Source organism: Poecilia formosa, unplaced genomic scaffold (genome assembly GCF_000485575.1).
Source record: "Poecilia formosa unplaced genomic scaffold, Poecilia_formosa-5.1.2 Scaffold405, whole genome shotgun sequence".
NCBI classification, from domain to species: domain Eukaryota; kingdom Metazoa; phylum Chordata; class Actinopteri; order Cyprinodontiformes; family Poeciliidae; genus Poecilia; species Poecilia formosa.
Window position 1 is genome coordinate 355,458 of NW_006800344.1, and position 27,051 is coordinate 382,508.

At 39.8% G+C, this 27,051-nt stretch overlaps 1 protein-coding gene and 1 long non-coding RNA gene across 2 annotated transcripts; both read right to left on the bottom strand.

The window, feature by feature from the left end:
- Window positions 1–3,131: 3,131 nt before the first annotated feature.
- LOC103154905 (uncharacterized) lies at window positions 3,132–8,605 on the bottom strand. The gene is made up of 3 exons (XR_001659314.1): window positions 7,743–8,605; window positions 4,002–4,087; window positions 3,132–3,911 (listed from the first exon to the last, which is right to left on the bottom strand). It is a non-coding gene; the product is annotated as an uncharacterized LOC103154905 (long non-coding RNA).
- A 1,591-nt stretch (window positions 8,606–10,196) lies between these two features.
- On the bottom strand, window positions 10,197–26,135 carry dhtkd1 (dehydrogenase E1 and transketolase domain containing 1). Its single transcript, XM_016663152.1, has 17 exons — window positions 25,807–26,135; window positions 24,621–24,773; window positions 22,473–22,684; window positions 22,197–22,391; window positions 21,785–22,054; window positions 21,206–21,377; window positions 20,273–20,471; window positions 19,391–19,703; window positions 19,224–19,308; window positions 17,554–17,693; window positions 17,328–17,478; window positions 17,151–17,257; window positions 16,179–16,343; window positions 16,008–16,090; window positions 14,823–14,989; window positions 11,067–11,152; window positions 10,197–10,976 (listed from the first exon to the last, which is right to left on the bottom strand). The coding sequence occupies exons 1-17, from the start codon at window positions 25,979–25,981 to the stop codon at window positions 10,809–10,811; spliced, it is 2,841 nt and encodes a 946-aa protein (XP_016518638.1). The 5' UTR covers window positions 25,982–26,135; the 3' UTR covers window positions 10,197–10,808.
- Window positions 26,136–27,051: the final 916 nt, after the last annotated feature.

Consider the following 27,051-nt stretch of genomic DNA (forward strand, 5'->3'; position numbering starts at 1 on the left):
AGTGCGGCTCTGGTGTGTGCCATAGTAATTACATTTGTCTAATTATGGATTACAACGCAGAGGGTCCAGCTCTGAGTACTCTGATGTATAGTATTTACACACATTGTGCAAGGAGTTAGTAGCTGTGTTTCTATTATGTGCGCAAAAACCCAAATTTTTCAAAAAACATGAGCTTTTTAGGAGTTGATGTGTTTCCACTAAGTGAATTTCTTTTTGAAATATCAAATTGAGCATTTATACAGTCAATGGAAATGCAGCTGGCGGCTATTTGTCCTGCTGACTGATGATCCTCTCCAACAAACCTCTGATGCAGAGCAGCTTGATTTACTCTGATACCAAATTATTTTAATTTACCTTCCACTGCATATCACGTCCTGTTTTGTGTCGATGTTAAAACACGCTGGTTTTAGGACGACGACACAAGAGAAGTTTTAGGGACACGGATGCGTTTGTGTCTGAGGGATTAGTTTATGGTAGAACAGTTTGCATATCAGACAGAGGTCGATTTTCCTCCTGCACTGAACCGATGTTGGCAGAAAGGCACAGTGTCCATACAGGCAGAAACCACCAGCACTACAACAATCCTTTTCCAACACGTTTTCAGGTCATTAAAAGCACAAACAGGTTCAATAACATATGCTGAGGTCAATTCAAATATGGTCTTTGCGTCATTAAATGCCAGTTGGTAAGAAGTCACTTTTGACTAAACAAATGCGATTCTTCGGAGGTATCGGAGTAAATTCGACAATATCTAAGAAACAAAGCCTTTCAAACATCCATGTGTGTGTGATTAACCTGTACAATGTGTTCCACTGAAATAGTAATGTTGTATTTTAATGAATGGGTCTTTAGTTTTACCGTTCCGACGTCACCTCCGCTCTTAGTCGATGTAAATAATGGTAGCTCACAGCAGGAGGGCTGGAAAAAAATAATCATTAAATTATTGTTAAAGCTCCTTATGACAAATTAGAATAAGATCAAAGCTTTTCAAAAATCACGAGACAGGAAATCATCTGTAGTTATTACGAATTATTGCCCACTTCCAAGTTATGCAAGGCAAATAGTGAACAATGGAGCAAAACCGGCGCATTGAAAGAGCAGCAGCACCAACTAAAAACGTAAATAGAAATATTCACACCATTAAAAACCGCAGCAACTGAACATCAGTTTGTTACAGAAACACATAAAAATGTTCATTTTCAAGGGCAGACTATAATATTTTGAAGTGGTTTACATTCATGCTCCATACAGTATTTGACTAAATTGAATCAAGTTTCATTTATTTTCCCGAGAATCTGGACCACGAGGGACATTATGATCCCAGCTTATCAATAATATCAAACGCAACATATTTTCTGACAACCTAATCCTCACTCCTCACTTGTTCCCCACCAAACATCTTTTTATTTCCTGTGCATAAAAAAAAATAAAACACCAATCTGGACAATCAGGGGGGAAAAAAAGCAGAGTAGTGCTGAACTCACCTGATTCATTTCTTCAAGCACCGGAAGAAACGGAAAAAATCAACACTCTTTTGAAAAAATAAAAAATAAAACACTTTCAGGACTCATTGTTGCTCTGATTTGAGAGGCGATGTTGGGCTAAACGTTGGTGTTCGTTTCCCCTCGTCTGTTGGGTAATAAACTCAGTTCAGACCCACAAAGATGCTGATTGTTTCAGCTTTTTCATTTAAACTAAGAGTATAAGGCTGCAGTTTCAAAGTCTGAAACCGACACTAAGAATAACCTGCATGAGTAGGAGCAGCTAGAGGAGTTTGAACGGCGTCACTGCAGCCGTGGATTTGTTGTTTCTTCAAAAATGACACGTACAGATTACCAGTTCATCAACTTTGAACTTTTTCACCTTATGACCTGAAAAGGTTATTTTTTTTAATGTTAAATAGCAACACAAAGCAGAGCATCATTGCAAAACAAAAAGAAAACGTGATTTTCATTTCTTAAAATAATACAAATAATAATATAATGTATAAAAATATAGTTCAATTACAACATCAAATTTATTTTAAGTCATAAACAAGCGTTTTATAACAACTGAAGGTAGCATAATTACTCGATTGTGCCTGGAAATCAAATAATAATGCCCTTTTAAGTTATGTTCTGTGTCTAATAGGGAACCAATAAAGAGAAGCTAAAATAGGGGAAGTATAGTCCTTTTACTTTTTGTTTGAATCAAAATTCACAGCTCTTTACTACTTGGTGGACTTCCTGATGGAAATATTTCTTATTTTTAGCAAAATTGCAGAAGCTAAAGAAGGCAGTCCAAGAAACCTCTTTTAATATGAATTAAAGTTCAAGAGCATTAGTGAGAAAAACAAGAACAGAGCCCCGAAGAGCAAGAAACTCAGACGTGGGGGAAGTTTAAAATAGAGATTAGCTACAAAACAATAAGCCAAGCTTTGGACATGTCGTAGAGAGTTGGTCATCCTCTGAAAATAGAAACCTACCAAGACACCAGAGCAGCCATGTAGGGACAAACATGTGACAGGAGGCGCTCTGGACAAAATTAAACACATTTATATACAGGTAAGCTCGAAATTATTCATGCTCCTGGCAGAATTACATTTAAAGTAATATTTCTGATTTTATCAACCAAGATGTTTCGTCTTACTAAAATATCGTTTGTGTGTCCAGAGTCCTGAATTGAATCTGAAAGGAGGATCCTGCGTTTTGGAATTAAAGACCTGGAGCTCATTAACCAGGTGGAATAATAAAGATTTTTGAATTATTGAGAAAGGATAGGAACAATATTCAAAAAGCCAATTTTTTTGAGAAAATGTAAAACGTTCCTTTCTGCTCCATTGTATTGTCTTTGTAAAAATGATTAACTCTTACCCTATCAGACAGGAATTAAATATAAATCGAAATTTGCAAGGAGTATGAGTAATTTTGGGCTTCACTGTATAAGCAAAAAACTACGTCAGTGGTAGAAATCTGTCATTTCCTTTGCCAATGGTGAGACATGGAGGTGGCACCGTTATGCTGCGTGTGTGTGAATATATTTCCAAGGTATTTTATTGTGAAGGGAAAACAATTTCAAAGCAGTGAACTCTTATTTTCACTCTTGAATCTCAGTTGAATTTAAAGAAACACGACCAAAAAAAAAACAAAACAAAACATGAAAATAGATTTATTTAAAAAGTTTTGCTGTATTTACATTTCATGATGTCAGTATTTTTTCAGTTACAGCCTTCGTGTAAATAAGGATAAAATCATCTCAGAACATCTTCTACGTACAGAATTACAACTGCAACAGTTTTCATTATTTAATCAGAAAACGTTTCATCTCTTTCTGAGCTCCGTTCGTTTTGCACCACGCCACACTTCAAGATTAATGCTGTACGTCTAACAACTTAAACTGATGCTTTCTGCATTCAGCAGCACAAACATGGACGCCTCCTGCAGGCGTTTGTGAGTGACATGACCAGAGGGGTTTGGATTCTTGAAGAAGGGAACCTGTAGAGGTTTTATTTATGTAAATGCATCCCTGCAATCATAAAAAAAAGCAGAAGAGTGAGGTGGACTACAATCATCATGTAAACATGATCTCTAAGGCCTTTATTCAGACAAATCTAACTTCAAACACACACACACACAAAAAAAAACCTGGCGTAAAATGTGAGAAGATTTAAGACAATGCTTTCAAAACATTAAAATTAACACTCTAAACTACAATGACTCAAATTTTAAACATTATTCTCTTAAAGACATTCGTTGATTGCATTATCACCGCTGAGCCTGTAGTGTAGAACTGCTGCCCGGGTTCTGCTTCGTTTGGTTTCGAGCTTCGCTTAATGAAAACGTGGCTGTGAGGATGGCCTCCTGCTGCTGGTGATGAAGGGTCCCGATGCCGACGGCGGGGGCGGGAAGAGCGGGGCGACTCACCAACCGGAGCTGATGTGCAGAGAGTCCGAGACGACGAGAATGAGTCGTTTGTGAAAACGGCGAGATGTTGGCATTAAAAGCTGCTTCGCGCTAGTTTACCTTGCAGGCCAGCTGCTTCTCGAACCGAGGCGCCACGAAAGACCAGGGGCCCATGTTTTGAGGTTCCTCCTGACTCCAAATAAACTCTGGGAGGAGGAGAAGAGGAAACAATTTCATTTTCTCACGGTGAATTTCTGCTGCCGCTTCTCTTTTTAAAATCAAGCTGCATGACTTCGGCGTTTTCTGGGAACAATGCCTCATAGAGCTGAAGTGAAACCAGCAGTTTCAAGGTTTGGTTTCAAAAGAAAATGTTTGCTCACAATCACTTTGACAGCGGAAAGAAGAAGAGCTCTGTGAATGCAGCGCTGTAACAGGGTGTCTGCAGGTTTCAGTGAGTCACATTTAAGACCTTTTTAATGCTGCCTTGGATTAAATTGAAATTTAACACTGAAAAATACTTTAGTTTTGGCAACAGAAGTGAGCCAGTGGAAAAAATAAATGTTCGCCAGTCAACTGGTAATAATTTTGCCATGACAGCGTCAAAAAAAAGCTAGCAAGGTCACATTAGCAGCTAGTTAGCAATAGCCTCAATCACCTTTATCGCGTTTTTTTATCACAGAACGCAATGAAGATCTGCGCGTGCGACTCAAACTTTTGCCTTACAGAAAAGTTCTGCGATTAAAAAAAAAAAAAAACTATAGATACAAGATTAAACACAACAGACCTGTGATTAATGGATTTAAGGTCAAATTAAATTAAGCTAATATTAGACATTTTAAGGCATTTAATCCAGCTTCATGATTTTAAGACTTTTTAAGACTCGTTAAGGACGCAGGCACTCTTGAGAAGGTTTATCAACTTTTCCTCATATTTATGGCGACATACTGGAAGATATTAGGAAATTTATTTTTTAGAAATACACACGTCAAATGCTATTTTTTTTTACAAGAATTTTTTTATCTGTCTTTTATCTGTCTTTTTTTTATCTAAAAAAGCAGCAGAACATACATTTAAAAAAAAAATAAAAAAAAATCCACAAGTCTTAACTCTTCCACATGCTGACTTCTGGGATACACTGAACTGTAATTTGTAGAGTCGGATGTTTTCATAGTAAAACTGCAGCATTCTCAGCAGGTCGGTGCCGTTTAACAACACGATGCCAAACTCCTGAGATATGAATTACAGCAACGTAGTCCGACTGAGATAAACTGGAGGACACTTCACCTTGAAATGTCAAGGCTGCTGCTCATAACTTACAGGCTTCCAGTTAAAGCACCTGTGCAGCCGCAGAGAGAAGGAAGAGGTTCTAGTTTTGCTTTGCTGTCGTGGCGGGTGTGAGGGTGCGCCGCAGATGTGGTGCGTGTGCAGCGGAAGATCCAACAACCCGACTGCAGAGTCTTGAGTCAGAGCACCAGCTCGACTGCAGACAACAGTGTGAATTTAAGTGAGACGAGAAACAGGAACGCTTCCTTCTGCTGATGTAAGAGCATGTAATGCTGTTCAAACCGGATCGGCGTGTGAATCGGGGATGGAAAACAAGCCCCCGCCTTAGTTTTAATTAATCCTAGTAATCAGACAAAATCTGTGTTTTCACTGAATTTTCACAGGATCTTATTGGACTTAATTAATGAAATACGTTGTTTGGAAAAGACTCTTGAACTGCGATTGAAACTGGCCCAGCCCGCTTTTAGGTAAATTACCTTGAAATTACAGTTTTTGGGATTTATTTCAAATTGAAATTAATTCCTCAACATCTCAATATTAAATAGCTTTCTGACATCGTTTCAATGATGCTCAGATTTTGTTATATAATTCACAAAACGTCAACCTGGAGAAACACTTTCTGCACAGTAATTATTTAACTGTGTTAACTCTACCAGAAAAAAAAAATTTTCCCAAAAAAAAGAAAAGTTTTTCTTTCTAAGCATGTGACCATAAAATGACATCCAGCTTCAAGGCACTAATCAGAAACAAATGTTGAAACTTCCTTAAAAGCAAATTGGACTCAAGTCGACATATTTAATAATGCAGACAGCAATAAAAAAAATGTCTTATTATTTAGTCTGTTTGACTTCCTAACCCTTTTTAACAAAGACACCATCTTTGTTCACTCCTCCACTCTGAGTGTGTGTGTGTGTGTGTGAGTGTGTGTGCTGTATGTGTTGCACTTTAAACATTCATGAAGCAAAAACCGTTTCACCTGGACGATAAAACTCCTTTAGAGACAGAGAGACAGTCTAAGTTCTGTCCATATTTCACGCCGGGAGACGATAAGCAAACGCTTTGGAGATTTACTGGTCGGACACAAACGCGCGGAGCGATGCTCGAGCATCAGATGCTGCTAATGAGACGACAGAAAAGTCAAAGCCTGGGCCCAGAATTGATTGATTAACGCTCTGCCTGCGCGTGTTAATGTGCAGCGTTTATGCAGCCGACCAGACCAAATGTGCACCTGCCTGGTTTAGTTACGTCAAATGCGATTTTATCATCTCAAACATTTAAACTCCTAAATAATGCACGGAGCTAATAGATACAGTTGATATCTATGTTACATGTCAGAGTTTATATTTCTCCTTGATGACGGCATTTGACAAAGTGTCACACTTTGTTTCATAATTATGTGTTTAGCTGAACAAATAAACTTGACGGTCAAGCTATCATTTTATGTTCTTTAACTGCTTTTCCACATCGAAAATGGATACGTTTCAGATAAAAATAAAAATATAAAGATTGTCAAATAAAAATGTTATTTTTCAACCTGGATGAGATTTTAGGACATTAAACAATTGTCGATTTTAATTCTTCATGCTGTTTTAAGAAGAATTTTCTTAAATTATGCTTTGAACTGTCTTGTGAAGAGTTGCACAAATTTCCTCTTTCATGCCATAAAAATGTTTCTCGTCAGACTACAGGGTGTAAAATTAGGGCCTTGTGTAATTCAGGAATATTACAAAACACTTTATGGGACCTGTGTGAAAAAGCCACCCAGTGATCCTCCAGCTAAGAGGAAAATGAGTCCAACCGTGTCCTGCTCCAACAGCCTGGTCTGGAGTAAAAACGAGACACATCATCAGACTCTGATTAGAGCATTTAGAAAAAGGATTGGCTGATTTTGATTTCTGTTTTCCACTTCCCCAAAGCCGCTCACAGCCACCTCCTTAAAGAGGAAGTGGTCTCTCGTAGAGTACTCGACTCCACTCAGGCTGTCAACTAGAAAGCTCTTGTTTGGAAAAGGCTCCACGGCAAATAGAAAATTAAACACGCTTTTTATTACCCTGATTAAAAATGTTAATGACTTTTCATTTATTTCGCTTGGCAGAGCGAGTCTCCCTTGTGTCGCCGTGGATAGGGCAGCACTTCCTGCTGCTGCAGAGGGGAATTCCTAGAAAAATAAAAACGCTGCATGCAAAACACGGGACAGGTGTGCTTTTTCAAAAGAGGAACCCCGAACACAAAGAGACTTTGGAAAAAAAAGAAAAAAAAGGTAAGCTGATGCTGAACAGGAAGCTCTCCAAGGCAGAACTACGCTCACAAAATGTACCGTTTAATACGTTACACACTGCTTCAAAACAATGAATCAAGAATGCAAAACAAAACTGAAGAGAGTAGTGGAAAGTACTCCATATGATTGAGATTTGGAAAAAGGAACTTGTGAATGTTCAGTGTTTAGTTGCTCAGTAAATCAAAAATAAGGTAAGGTTTAGGCTGTAGAAATGAATGGAAGTCAATGGAAAGTCCCCACAAAGATAGCAAAACAAACATGTGTGTGTGCGTGTGTCAGCGTGCCGGGGCTCTCTCTACCTTTAGCGTTTGGATACTTTCTGAGCTCCTGCTGCAGAGGCTCGACAGGAAACGGACACAGCTCCTCCACACGGATCAGCGCCGTGTTCTGGCCGGCTGCTGACGTCTCTCTCTGCTTCAGCAGGGCGTAGTAATGCTTTCCGGAGCACAGCACCACCTTCTGGACGCTAATGAGAATGAATCCGATATTTTTCAGTGCAACGAAAGAGGACAGAAAAGAGGATAGAGCTCTTGAAAAAACGGTTCATGTTTTAAGTTTCAAGATTTCTTCAGTGCAATATTGATATTTCTGTTACTTATTCCTTAAAACCACAGTCAGAATCAGGCATAAACAACTTTACAGCTGGTCTAAGTTGTGGTAGACAAACTTGGGTACATTAAAAGTATGTATGTTTCTTGAAAAAGGAAAATATAAAAAACATTTTTTGTTCTACACAGATAGACAAAGGAAATGATTTCATCCTCAACTTGCAATTTTTAGATTTTTTTAAAACTTTAAAAGGCAGTTTAGGATCTCCGATATACTAAAAACCTGGAAATATGATAAAATGTTTTTAAACCCGTTTCAAGTAACCTTGACGAATCCAAGTTCAGCTTGTTCTGTTCTGACCGATGACTGAAAAATCTGATTTCTCTCCATCAGTGAATGCATCACCAATAAGTGCTAGTTAGAAAAACTCTCCCTACATCTGGAAGCATCGGTGAGCTTCACCGAAGTGAGAAAAATTAAATCAGAGGAAGCACAGAGATGTAAGATGTTTCTTAATGAAACGCTTGTTTCTTCTGAATTATTCCGGCTGTGACAAAGCGAGAGAGAGCAAGACTTCAGAGAGACTCATTCGCAGTTCTTTTCTTTTCGCCATTTTATTCTATTCTNAGGACTCATTGTTGCTCTGATTTGAGAGGCGATGTTGGGCTAAACGTTGGTGTTCGTTTCCCCTCGTCTGTTGGGTAATAAACTCAGTTCAGACCCACAAAGATGCTGATTGTTTCAGCTTTTTCATTTAAACTAAGAGTATAAGGCTGCAGTTTCAAAGTCTGAAACCGACACTAAGAATAACCTGCATGAGTAGGAGCAGCTAGAGGAGTTTGAACGGCGTCACTGCAGCCGTGGATTTGTTGTTTCTTCAAAAATGACACGTACAGATTACCAGTTCATCAACTTTGAACTTTTTCACCTTATGACCTGAAAAGGTTATTTTTTTTAATGTTAAATAGCAACACAAAGCAGAGCATCATTGCAAAACAAAAAGAAAACGTGATTTTCATTTCTTAAAATAATACAAATAATAATATAATGTATAAAAATATAGTTCAATTACAACATCAAATTTATTTTAAGTCATAAACAAGCGTTTTATAACAACTGAAGGTAGCATAATTACTCGATTGTGCCTGGAAATCAAATAATAATGCCCTTTTAAGTTATGTTCTGTGTCTAATAGGGAACCAATAAAGAGAAGCTAAAATAGGGGAAGTATAGTCCTTTTACTTTTTGTTTGAATCAAAATTCACAGCTCTTTACTACTTGGTGGACTTCCTGATGGAAATATTTCTTATTTTTAGCAAAATTGCAGAAGCTAAAGAAGGCAGTCCAAGAAACCTCTTTTAATATGAATTAAAGTTCAAGAGCATTAGTGAGAAAAACAAGAACAGAGCCCCGAAGAGCAAGAAACTCAGACGTGGGGGAAGTTTAAAATAGAGATTAGCTACAAAACAATAAGCCAAGCTTTGGACATGTCGTAGAGAGTTGGTCATCCTCTGAAAATAGAAACCTACCAAGACACCAGAGCAGCCATGTAGGGACAAACATGTGACAGGAGGCGCTCTGGACAAAATTAAACACATTTATATACAGGTAAGCTCGAAATTATTCATGCTCCTGGCAGAATTACATTTAAAGTAATATTTCTGATTTTATCAACCAAGATGTTTCGTCTTACTAAAATATCGTTTGTGTGTCCAGAGTCCTGAATTGAATCTGAAAGGAGGATCCTGCGTTTTGGAATTAAAGACCTGGAGCTCATTAACCAGGTGGAATAATAAAGATTTTTGAATTATTGAGAAAGGATAGGAACAATATTCAAAAAGCCAATTTTTTTGAGAAAATGTAAAACGTTCTTTTCTGCTCCATTGTATTGTCTTTGTAAAAATGATTAACTCTTACCCTATCAGACAGGAATTAAATATAAATCGAAATTTGCAAGGAGTATGAGTAATTTTGGGCTTCACTGTATAAGCAAAAAAAAAAAAAACTACGTCAGTGGTAGAAATCTGGCATTTCCTTTGCCAATGGTGAGACATGGAGGTGGCACCGTTATGCTGCGTGTGTGTGAATATATTTCCAAGGTATTTTATTGTGAAGGGAAAACAATTTCAAAGCAGTGAACTCTTATTTTCACTCTTGACTCTCAGTTGAATTTAAAGAAACACGACCAAAAAAAAAACAAAACAAAACATGAAAATAGATTTATTTAAAAAGTTTTGCTGTATTTACATTTCATGATGTCAGTATTTTTTCAGTTACAGCCTTCGTGTAAATAAGGATAAAATCATCTCAGAACATCTTCTACGTACAGAATTACAACTGCAACAGTTTTCATTATTTAATCAGAAAACGTTTCATCTCTTTCTGAGCTCCGTTCGTTTTGCACCACGCCACACTTCAAGATTAATGCTGTACGTCTAACAACTTAAACTGATGCTTTCTGCATTCAGCAGCACAAACATGGACGCCTCCTGCAGGCGTTTGTGAGTGACATGACCAGAGGGGTTTGGATTCTTGAAGAAGGGAACCTGTAGAGGTTTTATTTATGTAAATGCATCCCTGCAATCATAAAAAAAAGCAGAAGAGTGAGGTGGACTACAATCATCATGTAAACATGATCTCTAAGGCCTTTATTCAGACAAATCTAACTTCAAACACACACACACACAAAAAAAAACCTGGCGTAAAATGTGAGAAGATTTAAGACAATGCTTTCAAAACATTAAAATTAACACTCTAAACTACAATGACTCAAATTTTAAACATTATTCTCTTAAAGACATTCGTTGATTGCATTATCACCGCTGAGCCTGTAGTGTAGAACTGCTGCCCGGGTTCTGCTTCGTTTGGTTTCGAGCTTCGCTTAATGAAAACGTGGCTGTGAGGATGGCCTCCTGCTGCTGGTGATGAAGGGTCCCGATGCCGACGGCGGGGGCGGGAAGAGCGGGGCGACTCACCAACCGGAGCTGATGTGCAGAGAGTCCGAGACGACGAGAATGAGTCGTTTGTGAAAACGGCGAGATGTTGGCATTAAAAGCTGCTTCGCGCTAGTTTACCTTGCAGGCCAGCTGCTTCTCGAACCGAGGCGCCACGAAAGACCAGGGGCCCATGTTTTGAGGTTCCTCCTGACTCCAAATAAACTCTGGGAGGAGGAGAAGAGGAAACAATTTCATTTTCTCACGGTGAATTTCTGCTGCCGCTTCTCTTTTTAAAATCAAGCTGCATGACTTCGGCGTTTTCTGGGAACAATGCCTCATAGAGCTGAAGTGAAACCAGCAGTTTCAAGGTTTGGTTTCAAAAGAAAATGTTTGCTCACAATCACTTTGACAGCGGAAAGAAGAAGAGCTCTGTGAATGCAGCGCTGTAACAGGGTGTCTGCAGGTTTCAGTGAGTCACATTTAAGACCTTTTTAATGCTGCCTTGGATTAAATTGAAATTTAACACTGAAAAATACTTTAGTTTTGGCAACAGAAGTGAGCCAGTGGAAAAAATAAATGTTCGCCAGTCAACTGGTAATAATTTTGCCATGACAGCGTCAAAAAAAAGCTAGCAAGGTCACATTAGCAGCTAGTTAGCAATAGCCTCAATCACCTTTATCGCGTTTTTTTATCACAGAACGCAATGAAGATCTGCGCGTGCGACTCAAACTTTTGCCTTACAGAAAAGTTCTGCGATTAAAAAAAAAAAAAAACTATAGATACAAGATTAAACACAACAGACCTGTGATTAATGGATTTAAGGTCAAATTAAATTAAGCTAATATTAGACATTTTAAGGCATTTAATCCAGCTTCATGATTTTAAGACTTTTTAAGACTCGTTAAGGACGCAGGCACTCTTGAGAAGGTTTATCAACTTTTCCTCATATTTATGGCGACATACTGGAAGATATTAGGAAATTTATTTTTTAGAAATACACACGTCAAATGCTATTTTTTTTTACAAGAATTTTTTTATCTGTCTTTTATCTGTCTTTTTTTTATCTAAAAAAGCAGCAGAACATACATTTAAAAAAAAAATAAAAAAAAATCCACAAGTCTTAACTCTTCCACATGCTGACTTCTGGGATACACTGAACTGTAATTTGTAGAGTCGGATGTTTTCATAGTAAAACTGCAGCATTCTCAGCAGGTCGGTGCCGTTTAACAACACGATGCCAAACTCCTGAGATATGAATTACAGCAACGTAGTCCGACTGAGATAAACTGGAGGACACTTCACCTTGAAATGTCAAGGCTGCTGCTCATAACTTACAGGCTTCCAGTTAAAGCACCTGTGCAGCCGCAGAGAGAAGGAAGAGGTTCTAGTTTTGCTTTGCTGTCGTGGCGGGTGTGAGGGTGCGCCGCAGATGTGGTGCGTGTGCAGCGGAAGATCCAACAACCCGACTGCAGAGTCTTGAGTCAGAGCACCAGCTCGACTGCAGACAACAGTGTGAATTTAAGTGAGACGAGAAACAGGAACGCTTCCTTCTGCTGATGTAAGAGCATGTAATGCTGTTCAAACCGGATCGGCGTGTGAATCGGGGATGGAAAACAAGCCCCCGCCTTAGTTTTAATTAATCCTAGTAATCAGACAAAATCTGTGTTTTCACTGAATTTTCACAGGATCTTATTGGACTTAATTAATGAAATACGTTGTTTGGAAAAGACTCTTGAACTGCGATTGAAACTGGCCCAGCCCGCTTTTAGGTAAATTACCTTGAAATTACAGTTTTTGGGATTTATTTCAAATTGAAATTAATTCCTCAACATCTCAATATTAAATAGCTTTCTGACATCGTTTCAATGATGCTCAGATTTTGTTATATAATTCACAAAACGTCAACCTGGAGAAACACTTTCTGCACAGTAATTATTTAACTGTGTTAACTCTACCAGAAAAAAAAAATTTTCCCAAAAAAAAGAAAAGTTTTTCTTTCTAAGCATGTGACCATAAAATGACATCCAGCTTCAAGGCACTAATCAGAAACAAATGTTGAAACTTCCTTAAAAGCAAATTGGACTCAAGTCGACATATTTAATAATGCAGACAGCAATAAAAAAAATGTCTTATTATTTAGTCTGTTTGACTTCCTAACCCTTTTTAACAAAGACACCATCTTTGTTCACTCCTCCACTCTGAGTGTGTGTGTGTGTGTGTGAGTGTGTGTGCTGTATGTGTTGCACTTTAAACATTCATGAAGCAAAAACCGTTTCACCTGGACGATAAAACTCCTTTAGAGACAGAGAGACAGTCTAAGTTCTGTCCATATTTCACGCCGGGAGACGATAAGCAAACGCTTTGGAGATTTACTGGTCGGACACAAACGCGCGGAGCGATGCTCGAGCATCAGATGCTGCTAATGAGACGACAGAAAAGTCAAAGCCTGGGCCCAGAATTGATTGATTAACGCTCTGCCTGCGCGTGTTAATGTGCAGCGTTTATGCAGCCGACCAGACCAAATGTGCACCTGCCTGGTTTAGTTACGTCAAATGCGATTTTATCATCTCAAACATTTAAACTCCTAAATAATGCACGGAGCTAATAGATACAGTTGATATCTATGTTAGATGTCAGAGTTTATATTTCTCCTTGATGACGGCATTTGACAAAGTGTCACACTTTGTTTCATAATTATGTGTTTAGCTGAACAAATAAACTTGACGGTCAAGCTATCATTTTATGTTCTTTAACTGCTTTTCCACATCGAAAATGGATACGTTTCAGATAAAAATAAAAATATAAAGATTGTCAAATAAAAATGTTATTTTTCAACCTGGATGAGATTTTAGGACATTAAACAATTGTCGATTTTAATTCTTCATGCTGTTTTAAGAAGAATTTTCTTAAATTATGCTTTGAACTGTCTTGTGAAGAGTTGCACAAATTTCCTCTTTCATGCCATAAAAATGTTTCTCGTCAGACTACAGGGTGTAAAATTAGGGCCTTGTGTAATTCAGGAATATTACAAAACACTTTATGGGACCTGTGTGAAAAAGCCACCCAGTGATCCTCCAGCTAAGAGGAAAATGAGTCCAACCGTGTCCTGCTCCAACAGCCTGGTCTGGAGTAAAAACGAGACACATCATCAGACTCTGATTAGAGCATTTAGAAAAAGGATTGGCTGATTTTGATTTCTGTTTTCCACTTCCCCAAAGCCGCTCACAGCCACCTCCTTAAAGAGGAAGTGGTCTCTCGTAGAGTACTCGACTCCACTCAGGCTGTCAACTAGAAAGCTCTTGTTTGGAAAAGGCTCCACGGCAAATAGAAAATTAAACACGCTTTTTATTACCTTGATTAAAAATGTTAACGACTTTTCATTTATTTCGCTTGGCAGAGCGAGTCTCCCTTGTGTCGCCGTGGATAGGGCAGCACTTCCTGCCGCTGCAGAGGCGAATTCCTAGAAAAATAAAAACGCTGCATGCAAAACACGGGACAGGTGTGCTTTTTCAAAAGAGGAACCCCGAACACAAAGAGACTTTGGAAAAAAAAGAAAAAAAAGGTAAGCTGATGCTGAACAGGAAGCTCTCCAAGGCAGAACTACGCTCACAAAATGTACCGTTTAATACGTTACACACTGCTTCAAAACAATGAATCAAGAATGCAAAACAAAACTGAAGAGAGTAGTGGAAAGTACTCCATATGATTGAGATTTGGAAAAAGGAACTTGTGAATGTTCAGTGTTTAGTTGCTCAGTAAATCAAAAATATGGTCCAACTTGACTCGCACTCATGTGCAGATAAAGAAGAACCTCAGGTGTGATTGCATCTTGTTACGAGTCAAGTGTGTGTGTGTGTGTGTGTGTGTGTGTCAGCGTGCGGGGGCTCTCTCTACCTTTAGCGTTTGGATACTTTCTGAGCTCCTGCTGCAGAGGCTCGACAGGAAACGGACACAGCTCCTCCACACGGATCAGCGCCGTGTTCTGGCCGGCTGCTGACGTCTCTCTCTGCTTCAGCAGGGCGTAGTAATGCTTTCCGGAGCACAGCACCACCTTCTGGACGCTAATGAGAATGAATCCGATATTTTTCAGTGCAACGAAAGAGGACAGAAAAGAGGATAGAGCTCTTGGAAAAACGGTTCATGTTTTAAGTTTCAAGATTTCTTCAGTGCAATATTGATATTTCTGTTACTTATTCCTTAAAACCACAGTCAGAATCAGGCATAAACAACTTTACAGCTGGTCTAAGTTGTGGTAGACAAACTTGGGTACATTAAAAGTATGTATGTTTCTTGAAAAAGGGAAATATAAAAAACATTTTTTGTTCTACACAGATAGACAAAGGAAATGATTTCATCCTCAACTTGCAATTCTTAGATTTTTTTAAAACTTTAAAAGGCAGTTTAGGATCTCCGATATACTAAAAACCTGGAAATATGATAAAATGTTTTTAAACCCGTTTCAAGTAACCTTGACGAATCCAAGTTCAGCTTGTTCTGTTCTGACCGATGACTGAAAAATCTGATTTCTCTCCATCAGTGAATGCATCACCAATAAGTGCTAGTTAGAAAAACTCTCCCTACATCTGGAAGCATCGGTGAGCTTCACCGAAGTGAGAAAAATTAAATCAGAGGAAGCACAGAGATGTAAGATGTTTCTTAATGAAACGCTTGTTTCTTCTGAATTATTCCGGCTGTGACAAAGCGAGAGAGAGCAAGACTTCAGAGAGACTCATTCGCAGTTCTTTTCTTTTCGCCATTTTATTCTATTCTGATTTTATATTTTTCCGCAGCAGTTTGTTGCCGTTTCAATCTGTTTTTCAAAGTGCTACATAGATAAACTTGCCGCCGACATTCAGAGGAACACTGGAAGGTTTCTCTACATCATCTTTTTGAGATTTCAACATCCGTCTATCATCTGATATTCTGAATTTGGAAATGTTGGCAATCTTTTAGAAATTTCAGAGCCGAGATAAGCATCTAAGGAGACTTAAGTCGTGACAAAACCTAAAAGTTAAGATCCAAACTTAGCCACAAAATGAAATACTCGGCTTTCCCAGATAAAGGTCGGGTGGTGTGCACCTTTCTGCGGAGACAGAAGCATCCCCCAGCACCGGCCTGAAGGACGTTCCCGGTGCCAGTTCGCTCAGACTGGACACCGCTCCCTGGAATAGACAAACATCTTTGATTACTTCTCATGGAAATACTGAAGGAAAAAAGAAGCAACGCTAAAAAAGAAAAGCTTCCTCTTACAGAAAACCTGAGCAGTGTTTTGGGCCCGACCACAATGAGAGGTTTGCGGAAGTTTCGGATCATCTGCCTCCTGAGGAGGTGGAAGTACTGGGCCGGAGTGGTTGGGTTGACCACCGCCATGTTGACGGTGTCGCCGTCCACACCCTCTTCTTTACTGTCGCACATCTGAAGGAGGGAAGCAAACGAGCCAAGCCTGATTTCCTTCCAGAAGTTGACAGGAAATGAAAAAGCCACTGATGTTTTAAGTCAGAATTTCTAAAATTTGGCACAGAATAAAGCGGAAACAGACTCATCTCTGACCTGAAACCACATCTGAGCTACCACAAGCTAATCTCTGGAGGATATCTTATACAATAACCCTGAAGAGTGTAATATCTTGGCTGCATCTCCGTTACACCGATACATTTGAATACATTCATCACAAAATGACTGTCATTACTTTGATTTTTTTTAGCAATTTACCAAAAACAGTGGGGTGACTGTTCAATTGCTGCATCTGGTCCAAAGCTGTTGAATTAATTTACCGTTTGAACTGCGAACCATCGATGATCTGTTTTTGTTTAATGCTAAGCTAAAAACGCAGCTGCAGTTAGCACACAGTGGAAGGCGATAAAAGATTACATTGTTGTTTTAGGACCATTTTCAAGTCATATGGTAACATTACATTCTAATTCTACCCAAAATAAATCAACAAAACAAAAGAAACCACAAATAAAATGAATGATGAAGTCTCTGTCAGCAAAACTATCCTTCAAAATGAGGGACAGTTGAGACCAAAGCACCAGACTGAAAACTTTAGTCATCCAGTTTTTGAAGAAAGAGAGAAAAGAGAGAAATAACTGGAAATTGAATTCACTTCTATGATTCTGCTAATTTCGATTCAGCACAATTTCGTAAAATACAACTACAAATCTGTAAAACGTGGGTTTAAGTGTCTGCGTTTAAAAGCGTGAAGCGAACGCGGAGCCTCACCTGGAGGAAGCGCTCCATGCGGCAGGACGAGTGTTCGGGTCCGGCTCCGTCGTAGCCGTGAGGCAGCAGGATCACCATCCCGCACTGGAGCAGCCACTTGGCCTCACCTGCAAACCAAACGGCTGAATCAGCCCCGCTTCGCTCCGCCTTAGCGGGAGGAATCTAACCGAGGCCGACCTGCTGAGATGAAAGTATCGAAGATGATCTGAGCCCCGTTGAAGAAATCCCCGAACTGCGCCTCCCAGATGGGCAGCAGCCTGGGCTGGGCGATGCTCATGCCGTACTCGAACCCGAGCACCGCCTCCTCCGACAGCGGGCTGTTGCACACCTGAACAAAAACAAGATTGTTTTCCCAAAGCACCGACACGTCCTGACTCGTCGCCAATTTTTTTTTCTTTTCTACCTCGAGGAATCCCGTCTGCTGCGGGCTGATGTGGTTCAGAGGAACGTAGGTGTCGTTGGTATCCTGACACACCAGCATGGCGTGTCGCTGGCTGAACGTGCCTCGTCCGACGTCCTGGCCGCTTATTCGGATGTGAAAGCCTGCGACATTTACAAATCAATATTTTACACCGAAGAGAAAATATTAGCAAGTAGTTTGTCTCGTTCCGACTGCAAATATATCAGCACACTTAAATTAAGACAAAAGTAACTTAAATGTAACTTTTCAGCAAGACATGCAAGTGTGTTTTAAGTTGATGATTCTTGAATATAGATACAGAAAGTAACATTTCCACTGTTTTTCATTTAAAACAAGAAATATGTCTTAGTATGAGTAAAAAAAAAAAACTTTTTAAATTTACATTCAAGAATTATTGACCTGCAAATGAGAAGTTGCTGTAAAGTTAGTTTTCTCTTATTTCAATCGTACTAAGGCAGGGGTCTGCAACCTTCACCATTCAAAGAGCCAATTTTGCCCCAAATCCAGCTAAATAAAACCCACTTAGAGCCACAAGTGTTACATGAACAGTTGATAAAAGACAATTTTAAATTTTTGATACATATCTACTATAGCAAATTTGTTATTTTTAAAGAACCTCCATTTTATTTCTATTTTTTGGTTTTAATATACTAAAAAAACAAAAAAAAAATTTATTTTTTTTTGCAAAAAGAGATTCCGATAGTAATATTGGTTAAAAAAAAAAAAAAAAACACATTGTTTTCAACCTAATGACAGTAAAATTAGATGTAAAAATTTTGATAATTTTAGCATCATTCTGTTGTGGAAATTAAATTAAATTATTAAAAGAAAAAACTGTAAAATGAGTACAACTTCCTTCTTCACAAAATGTAAACAAAAATGGAGTCGCATCAGATTTTAGTGGTTGGAGGATTTCACTCAGTAAACAGTAAAATGTATTCTTAAATCAATGCTTAATAGTAATAGTTTATATATTTTTCGTGGGGGGTTGCGTTCCGAAATCCATCAAGTAATTACCTCTATTTTTTACAATTATTATAAATTATTGTAAATAATATTGAAACCAAAGAACAAAACCCGTTTTCAGATCAGCGGTTGTGCGTGTTCATCAATCGGGCCTTAATGTGATCCGGAGTCATGTCATTAAAGCGTCTCCTCCAAGCTGCTTTGCGAGATTCACAGCTGTATCAGAGTGATGGATCTCGTCAAGCGAGCCTCTGGTCGGGTTTTGCGCTGCCTCAGGCCACAGTTGTTTCCAGCAGGCATTCTGAGTTTCAGTTTCCATCTCCTGAATGGCCAAGCTGGATTACGTATATTTAAAATACCGTAACGTTGTTGGTAGAGAAGAAGCGCGGAGACTGTTTAGCCAATCAGGACGCAGAACACAATGCACTGTGAAAACAAACTGCACAAACAAATCCTCGCTATAACAGCGTCATAGCGAGGGTTCACTGTATATCATTTTCAGTCGTAGGTATTAAGAGCCACTGTGGAAGGTCCAAAGAGTCACTTGTGGCTCCAGAGCTGCAGGTTGCAGACCCCTGTACTGAGAATTAATGGGAATTAGACAAAAATAATTGGTAAGATTTTGATTTTTGCAGTGTAAGCAAAACACAAACACTCGAAGGGAAACGCTGTAAAGGCACACACACCCTGGCAGAGCAGAGAGCCGAATGCCAGGGCCTCTGCCGTCGACCAGTCTAGCCTGGCGCCCTCCTCCAACTTCTGCAGCCGAGCCTGAGTCCAGAAAGGAAACAAGACGACAGCGCTCAGCCTGCGATGGCGGAACGAAAGCCTCCGCCTGAGACCACTGCTGTACCTGTACGTGGGTCTTTAGGAGGTGGTTGTGCAAGCAGATCTGTTTGGGGATGTCGACGGACTTCGCTCCGACAAACTGCAGCAGCTGGGCGGGGACGCCCGTGTCCCAGGTGGTGACTCTGGCCTGGGGCTCCACCAGGTCGCCCCAGCGGCCCTGCAGGTTGGTGGGCGGGGGGCTGTACAGGGTCATGCCGGACAGCTTGTCGTTGAGCGCGCCGTAGTAGCTGGACTTGATCTCCGCTCGCTCTGCCTCCGTCATCAGACCCTCGGATATCAGCTGGTCCGAGTAGGAGTCGGGGACGCTCTGACGCGACCTGAGAGGAGGAAAAGAGACGCAAGAAGAAGAAGAAGAGATTTCCAGACGGAGAATTCATCTCAATCGAATGTCTGTCAGGTTTCAGTGGACGATAAATCGTCCCAGAAAGTATTGCCTTTAATTTCGAGGCCACTTTCAACTAATATAATAATATTAATGGTGAGTTAATAAAAGTGCACCCTCTCAAAGATCAAAAAATAAATAAATTCTAAAGAATATTTAATGTTGGAGCTGGAAAACATGTTAAATGTCCAAAATAGACAAACAAAACGACTGAAACAGCAATAATTATAATGTGTTATAAAGTCTAAATGTGTCAGGGAATATCAACCATTCAGCCTGGAAAGAGAAAACAGGCAAAATGACAGGTATAGCTTAAAAAAATAAAAACTTGAGTGGAAACCATTTTGTTCTGGGTGGTTTTTCAACAACAACAATAAAAAATAAAGAGAGCATTTCTTATGGTCCAACTGGAAATTGTCGAAAAAATAAAAATTACTGATTTATGTCTTATTGAGACAGACAGACGTACTCAACCTTTGACCCAGGAGGTAAAAGCGGACAGACCTGATGATCCTGTACATGGCCGGGTTGGTGAAGAACGGCTCGTCCAGCTCGTTGTGGCCCCACTGACGGTAGCAGATCAGGTCCAGGATGACGTCCCGCCTGAACTGCCGCTGGTAGTCCACAGCCAGCCTGGTGGCTCGCAGAACGTCCTCTGCATCGTCGCCGTTCACATGAATCACGGCGCAGTTCACCATCTTACCTTTGGAAAAGACAAACACCTGGATTTTTTTTTTTTTTGCTTTATTTTGATTAAGGCCGAAACGATTAATCGGATTAATCGTGACGAATCGATTATGGAAATAATCATCAACTAATTTAGTAATCAATTAATCATTAACTGAGTAGACAGATTAAAAAAAAAACCCACATGCTCAGAGCAGTAATTAAGATTATAACAAGTAAAATTTTACAAAAAAAAAAATAAGCATTTTGAATTTAAGATAATAATAAAAAAAACACTTTGTCTGTAAATCTGTTCCACCCAGAACTCTTCCAGTGGAGAAGAGTTGTAAAAAAAACAGAAAGAAAAAAAGGTATTAATCCATTAATCCAAAAAAAACAACAGACCTGCCCTGCACTGTATTGACGTTAAATCAAGCAGAAAGAGCTGAGCTAGTTTTCTACCACCTGAAGCGTCCTTCTCTTCGACGATCCAGCGTTCACTGAAGGAATGCTGTTATCGCATCCTAGGCGAGACATTTTTATTTTCTTATTCAAAAAGTAACTAAAATTACTTATTTATTTGCATATTTTAATGTAATATTTTATTTTAAAAAAAAGCCTCAAACAAAACAAAAAAAACCCCAACAAAATATGGTATTTTTTATTCAATTAATTGTCAGAATAATCGATAACTAAAACAAACTGTTAGCTGCAGGCCTAATTTTGAACCATCTACTTGCTCTGCAGACGCAGCGTGAGAGTTTCACTCACCAACGTCGCTGCAGTACAGAGAGGACCTCCCTCTGTCTGACGGAGTGGTGTAACCCACTTGGTTGTTCACTATGAGGTGAATGCTGCCGCCCACTCGGTAGTGAGGCAGGTTTGAAAGGGTCAGCGTTTCTGGAACGATTCCCTGGCCGGTAAATGACCCGTCGCCGTGAACCTGGAGATAAAACAAATATTTAAAAAACTCACAGGAAGATTGAACGGTACAAAAAGGACGTCTTTGTAACTTTCTGTGTGCTAAAGTGACTAAATACTTTAGTCGTTTTAGCGTTCATAACCATAGTGAAGATGTAAAATAAACTCTGGTTTTATTACTGTAGAAAATTGTCTTTACCAAAGTTTTTTTTTTATTTCTCTCAAGAGTTCTGAAATGTTTTGAAGATTTTCATCAAGCTGAAGAATAATTTTCCCAGACAGTACAGAAGTTACCCTCTTCAAATTGTAATAACATCTTAAAATCTTGATGCAGGATTTTACCAGCTACGAATTTTTAACTTTCCTACTTGGATCGGACTAATCAGCAGCAGATTCAGCCGTCTGCGCTTAAATGCACGCTGTAAGCACCTGCAGACAGATGACCTGGTCCCCAGGGTAGGCGCCCTCCTCAGGCGAATAGTCTCCCTCTTTCCTCAGCTGCTGCCTCGCTCTCGTTTTGCCCTGGGCCACCGGGTTGATGGCCTCCAGGTGAGACGGGTTGGGCAGCATCGTGACGTGAAGAGGGCGCCCTGCTCCCATGTCCAGCTCCACAGAGGAGGTGAGATGAGAGAGAACGTCGCCGATAGCGGGGGAGGAGTCGGGGAACTCGCTGAGTCCGCGCATCTTACGGAACATGAGCTGCAGGGGGGGCAGCAACGAGAACAACCCGCGTTAGCGCAACGACGGCTTCCAGCTCGGAAGCAGACTGCGACTTTGTTGTAGCTGAGCAATCTGAGCGTTGCCATGGCAGCAACGTTTTCTTTAATCACGACTCTCTGACCTCTGGTGGGAACTTCAGCAGGCCTGTCAGGAGGTTCAGGCGGCCTCTGTGGGGCATCCCGATGACGACGTCCGTCACGCCGCTGTGGGCCGACTGGTGGAAGAGCTCATAGAAAAATCCCATCATGCTCTCTGCTCCCTCTCCTCCGTAGCGCTTCACAGTAGCAAATTTAGTGGCCAGGAAGTGGTCGAACTCCTACACACCCCCCCAAACATTTCTTTATTTCCCCACCAGACTGGATGCGGGCGATACCTGCTCCCCTCCTCTCAGACCTACCTGGGACTCCAGCATTAGCTTAGCCAGGTGCTTCTTCTCCTCTGGAGAGAAGCCTTCCCTCTTGAGCTCCTCGAAGCGGTCGGCGAACCACTCCCTCTCCTCCAGACTGCTCAGCTGGCCGGTCTCCACGGACAGGTGGCCGCAGTAGACCCGCTCCAGGTAGGTCTGGACCTCCTCCGCCGAGGCCTGAGCCTTCCCAAAGTGACGCAGGCCTGAGCAAGGAAGAACACACAACGTTTACCTGGAGGCTAGCTCTGCACACAGACAGAGAAAAGGTAAACAAAACCTTAAAGATTGAGAAGCTTAAAACAGCGTTTCAATTGGTTTTAGTAAGATGGAATTTTTTGGCTTAGCGGTACAAAATGTTTCAGGAAAAAAAAAAATTAACTTAATGTTTAAAAATGAAGACATTTCTCTCAAAACTAATTGCAATTCAAGAGACAGCTAGAACAACATGTCCATATTATATAATCATATTTAATTTAAGATCAATTCAGTTTCAGGAAACATTCATTTCATTTACTTGTTTTTTTTTTTTTACTTGACTATATACAAAATAACAGCTTTTGTTAATTAAGCCAAACTCTGAATCGCTTCATTCTGCAACAAATTTACACAAGTTATTTGGTTACACTTAAAAACCAACAACTAGTTCCTGAAATACTTTGCCACAACCACACAAGTGTGTGTTTTTATCTTCACAAGGACTTTGCACCGACTTCCATTCATTTCTATATAGAAATTGACTGAATTTACATGATGGTTTTTCCAGCCATTTTGACCACATTCAACCATTTACATAGTATGTATGAATGTGGGTTGGGGTAAGGTGCATGTTGACATGAAGCTGAAATGAACCAACGACCTTCTGATTACAAGACGACTGCTCTACCCACTAAGCCACAGTGTGATGTTTGTACTGCTCACTCATTTTAATCATAACTGCACAATGTGCTGTATATGATAAATATTGAAATAACTGCATATGCACATGCTTCTCATTTAATCTCATTGTACATGACAAATAAATCATAATGCTAAAATAATGTGTTCTAATTTTTTTTATTGCATTTTCTACATGTAACCACAATGCATTTTATAATTTTAAAATACATTTCATGTGTGTCTCTGTTATTTATTTTGGTACATAAATAAATATGTACTTATAGAGTTTATAGAGTTACGGCATTTTGACCTTTGATGACATTTTACCTTGCGTTTTCTTTAATTTGGTTGTAACTTAGGTCAGAGCTAAGAGTTTACGATGGAAATTTAGATTTTTTTTCTGTGTTTGATGCTTTAATTTAAAGCATAGCAATAGGCTCTTTGGGAAAGAAGTTTCAAATATGTTTTTTTATCTGTAGCAACAAAACTCCACCACACCCAACACAGACGTACGTCTCCCAAAGAACAGGGATGGGATGGAAAAAATAAAAAGTTTTAATGGCTGGGTTTTCTTGTGACGTTATTGCGCAACGTAAAATTGCAGCGAAGCAGACCTTGAAGATTAAACAAATTTGTCAGAGAGGAACCTAAGACTTTGTCAAACATAGTGTCTAAATAGAACAATACATATTTCCAAGGCTTTATTTGAAAATAAATTAAGACTTTTATATTAAGCTTATCAACTTAACACAAAATTCAGAATGTATTTTTTATTAAACGTTTCTGAAATTGTTGTCTACAAGTAGCAGCAAAAAAAGAAAAGTGAAGCAAGTCCGGGCTGGTACTTTCTGGAATGAGTTGGAGAGTTAATCCTTTCCTAAGGTGCAGGGATTCAATCCTTTTGTGTTTGCTTGCCCATCCTTTTCAGCACAAGCACTTAGATAACACTGAAACTTCCTTAATCTACAAAGTAGATGGAAAAGGTGGGAAAACAGAAATGTGGCATTAAAGACAGGACATCAAATCCTGCCTGAAACTCCTGGCTGAGAGTAAAAACAGTAAGATTGTCATTCATGCAGGCGGTGAAGACAAACGCTGTCATTCAACCGCTGGTTCTTCCTCAATACTTACATAAAGTCCAACGTTTGATTTTCAGAGGTGAAGCAAGACACAAACAGCTACGGAGTCTGAAATAACATATTCCTGAATGTGTGTACGGCAGGACTCTGATTTTTCTACAAGTACACGGACTATGAAACTTGCCTGAGGTGTTGAGCGTTCCCGTGACGGCACCGGCCAGCATGTCTATCTCCGGGACACGGTCCACAACGGGCTGCTGAGGTAGTAGGGGGTTAATTTTAGCGGCCTTGTGTCCATGTGTTCTGTACGCCTCCACCAGGCGGGCGAGTCCGTGATCTGAGCCGAGAACAAAAAACATGCTGCCAGTAAGCACGGGTGAAGCCAGAAAGGTTTGGACAGGGTGGAGGATATACCAGAATGTAATGATGTTTATAAAGAAAGTTGCTATGGCTGAACGTAAAATGTAATAATAAAATACAAATACGGAATCTAGCATGAATAAATAAATGTAATTTGCTCTCTTACATAAATGCAGAAAAATAAGACGCATGCGCATGCTTCTCAGTTTTTCAGTGACTCAGTTCAAAAAGCTTACAAATTCATTACACACACAAAAAAAAGATCTAAAGTGTTTATTTCTGCTAAAATTTGACAACCACAATGAAGCTTGAATTCATGAATGAATCAAAATTTGTTTTCCCTGAAAATTTGATTGCACTAAAAATCTATGTTAATAGAAGTGTTTATGTTATGCTCATACTTAGCTTACTTAGCCGTGGTATCACTGTGTCTGACTGGTGAGCGAACTGTACTGACAATCTCCATAAACAATCTGAGGCATTGCAAAGAGGAAGATGATAAACATCAGATCAAGCTTAGATGAAGGCTGCTGTTAAGGAGGAGTGGTGTTAACACCTGAGCAAAACCACAGATTGGTCCACACCGCACTCATGCAGTAATCCATGTGAAAAGAAGCCCACCTTACATTTTTTCACCATATTACTAAATAAACATTCCTCTTTTTCTTCTCCAATCAGTCTGTGCGTAATGAACCTATGCAGCTTTTATATTTGAACTGAATTTCTGGAGAATAAAAATGAAATAACTCTTCTGTCTGGTGAAGATGGTCCCCTTAGTCCCCCTTTCGTGTCGCCTCTGCTCCGAAGAAGAAACTCGACTCTTCCTGAGAAACACAGGTGCACTGCAGCTAGCTGCCTACAACACATGAGGAGCTAGCTAAAGTGGGTGATGCTCAGATTAATACATCACACAAAGACAAATAATTAGCGCACATTTCACCACTGTAGCCTCCATTTATCCCCTCCACATCCTTATCAGCTCTCCGTGTTGTAATTTAACCCGTACCGACCTTGGTTCAGTGCAGCGATGCGGTCCCTCTGTGACTGGTTGTGCTCTCCGGCGAGCTGCTTCGGTCGGTATCCATACACTCCTCTCTCGGTGTGATAGCTGCAGGCGAAAAGCTGCCTAGCAACCCTTGGTGGGAGTCTGCTCAGAGACTTTTTCAGAAAAAACACGGCCGACATGTTTTGAGTCGTAAATCTTTAATCCCCCAGCGTGACAGAGGCTCTCCCCAAGCCGAAAGGCTACAAGACGGCGGCCATAATGCCGTCGTACTGGGAGGAGATGCCGCACCGGCAACCGATTGGCCGAAAGGTATTGACACGTTTCACAACATGTCTCTAAATCCATATTTATTTTTTATTTTATTTTATTATTCAGGACAAATGATTATATATAGAACAAACCTTACATTGTCGTGTTTCTGCTTATTAAAAGACGCATATATTTGATGCGACCACCATAATAAGTGAGTTAACGTACATCTGATGCGTTCAGGTGCCCCTTGAAATTTTAATACTGCTCTGTTATGTTCCGCTCCTGGTTGTATATTTAAATTTCTTAAAGACAAACTACTTTGCAGGCCACGTTGTCCTGGTCAGTCCAATCTGGATTCGTGTTCTCTCATACAAGCACGAATCACTATTGTAACCCCGAAACATAAGCCCTACTTTTGCAGAGCCAAGATAAGTTTACACAAAACTGTAATGACCAGGGAGTCTGAATACAGGACAAACTTTTTAGATTTTAGATTTACTCTTAGAAGATACTGAAAATCCATGTCATTTTCCTTCCAAGCTAAAAAAAAAATTGCGCACTGCTTTGTGTTGGCAATTTAAAATCCAAATGAAATATTGTTTCTGGTTATGGTATAAGAAAATACTGAACAGTATATAGGCCTCAAGGTTTTGCTCAGGTTGGATGGGAACTAAATGGGCCTGATTTTAATGAGCTACCATGGGACCAGAGTGGGTTTTGCTACATACAACCAATCCAGGTCATCGTTTCTCAGATGGGTTGTCCACTAAGAAAAACACTTTGGCAGGAAAAGTTGTCCTACATCAAAGCTAATGTAGGCAGTCAACATAGGTCTGTTGTGCAACCAAGGGACAAACTTATCAGTGACTTACTTTTCATACTACACTCCACTCATATGTAAAAATGTATGTGCCCTTACCTGGAAAATACAGCTGTCTATATGTCTATATATATATATATATATATATACTGCTCAAAAAAATAACGGGAACATTTC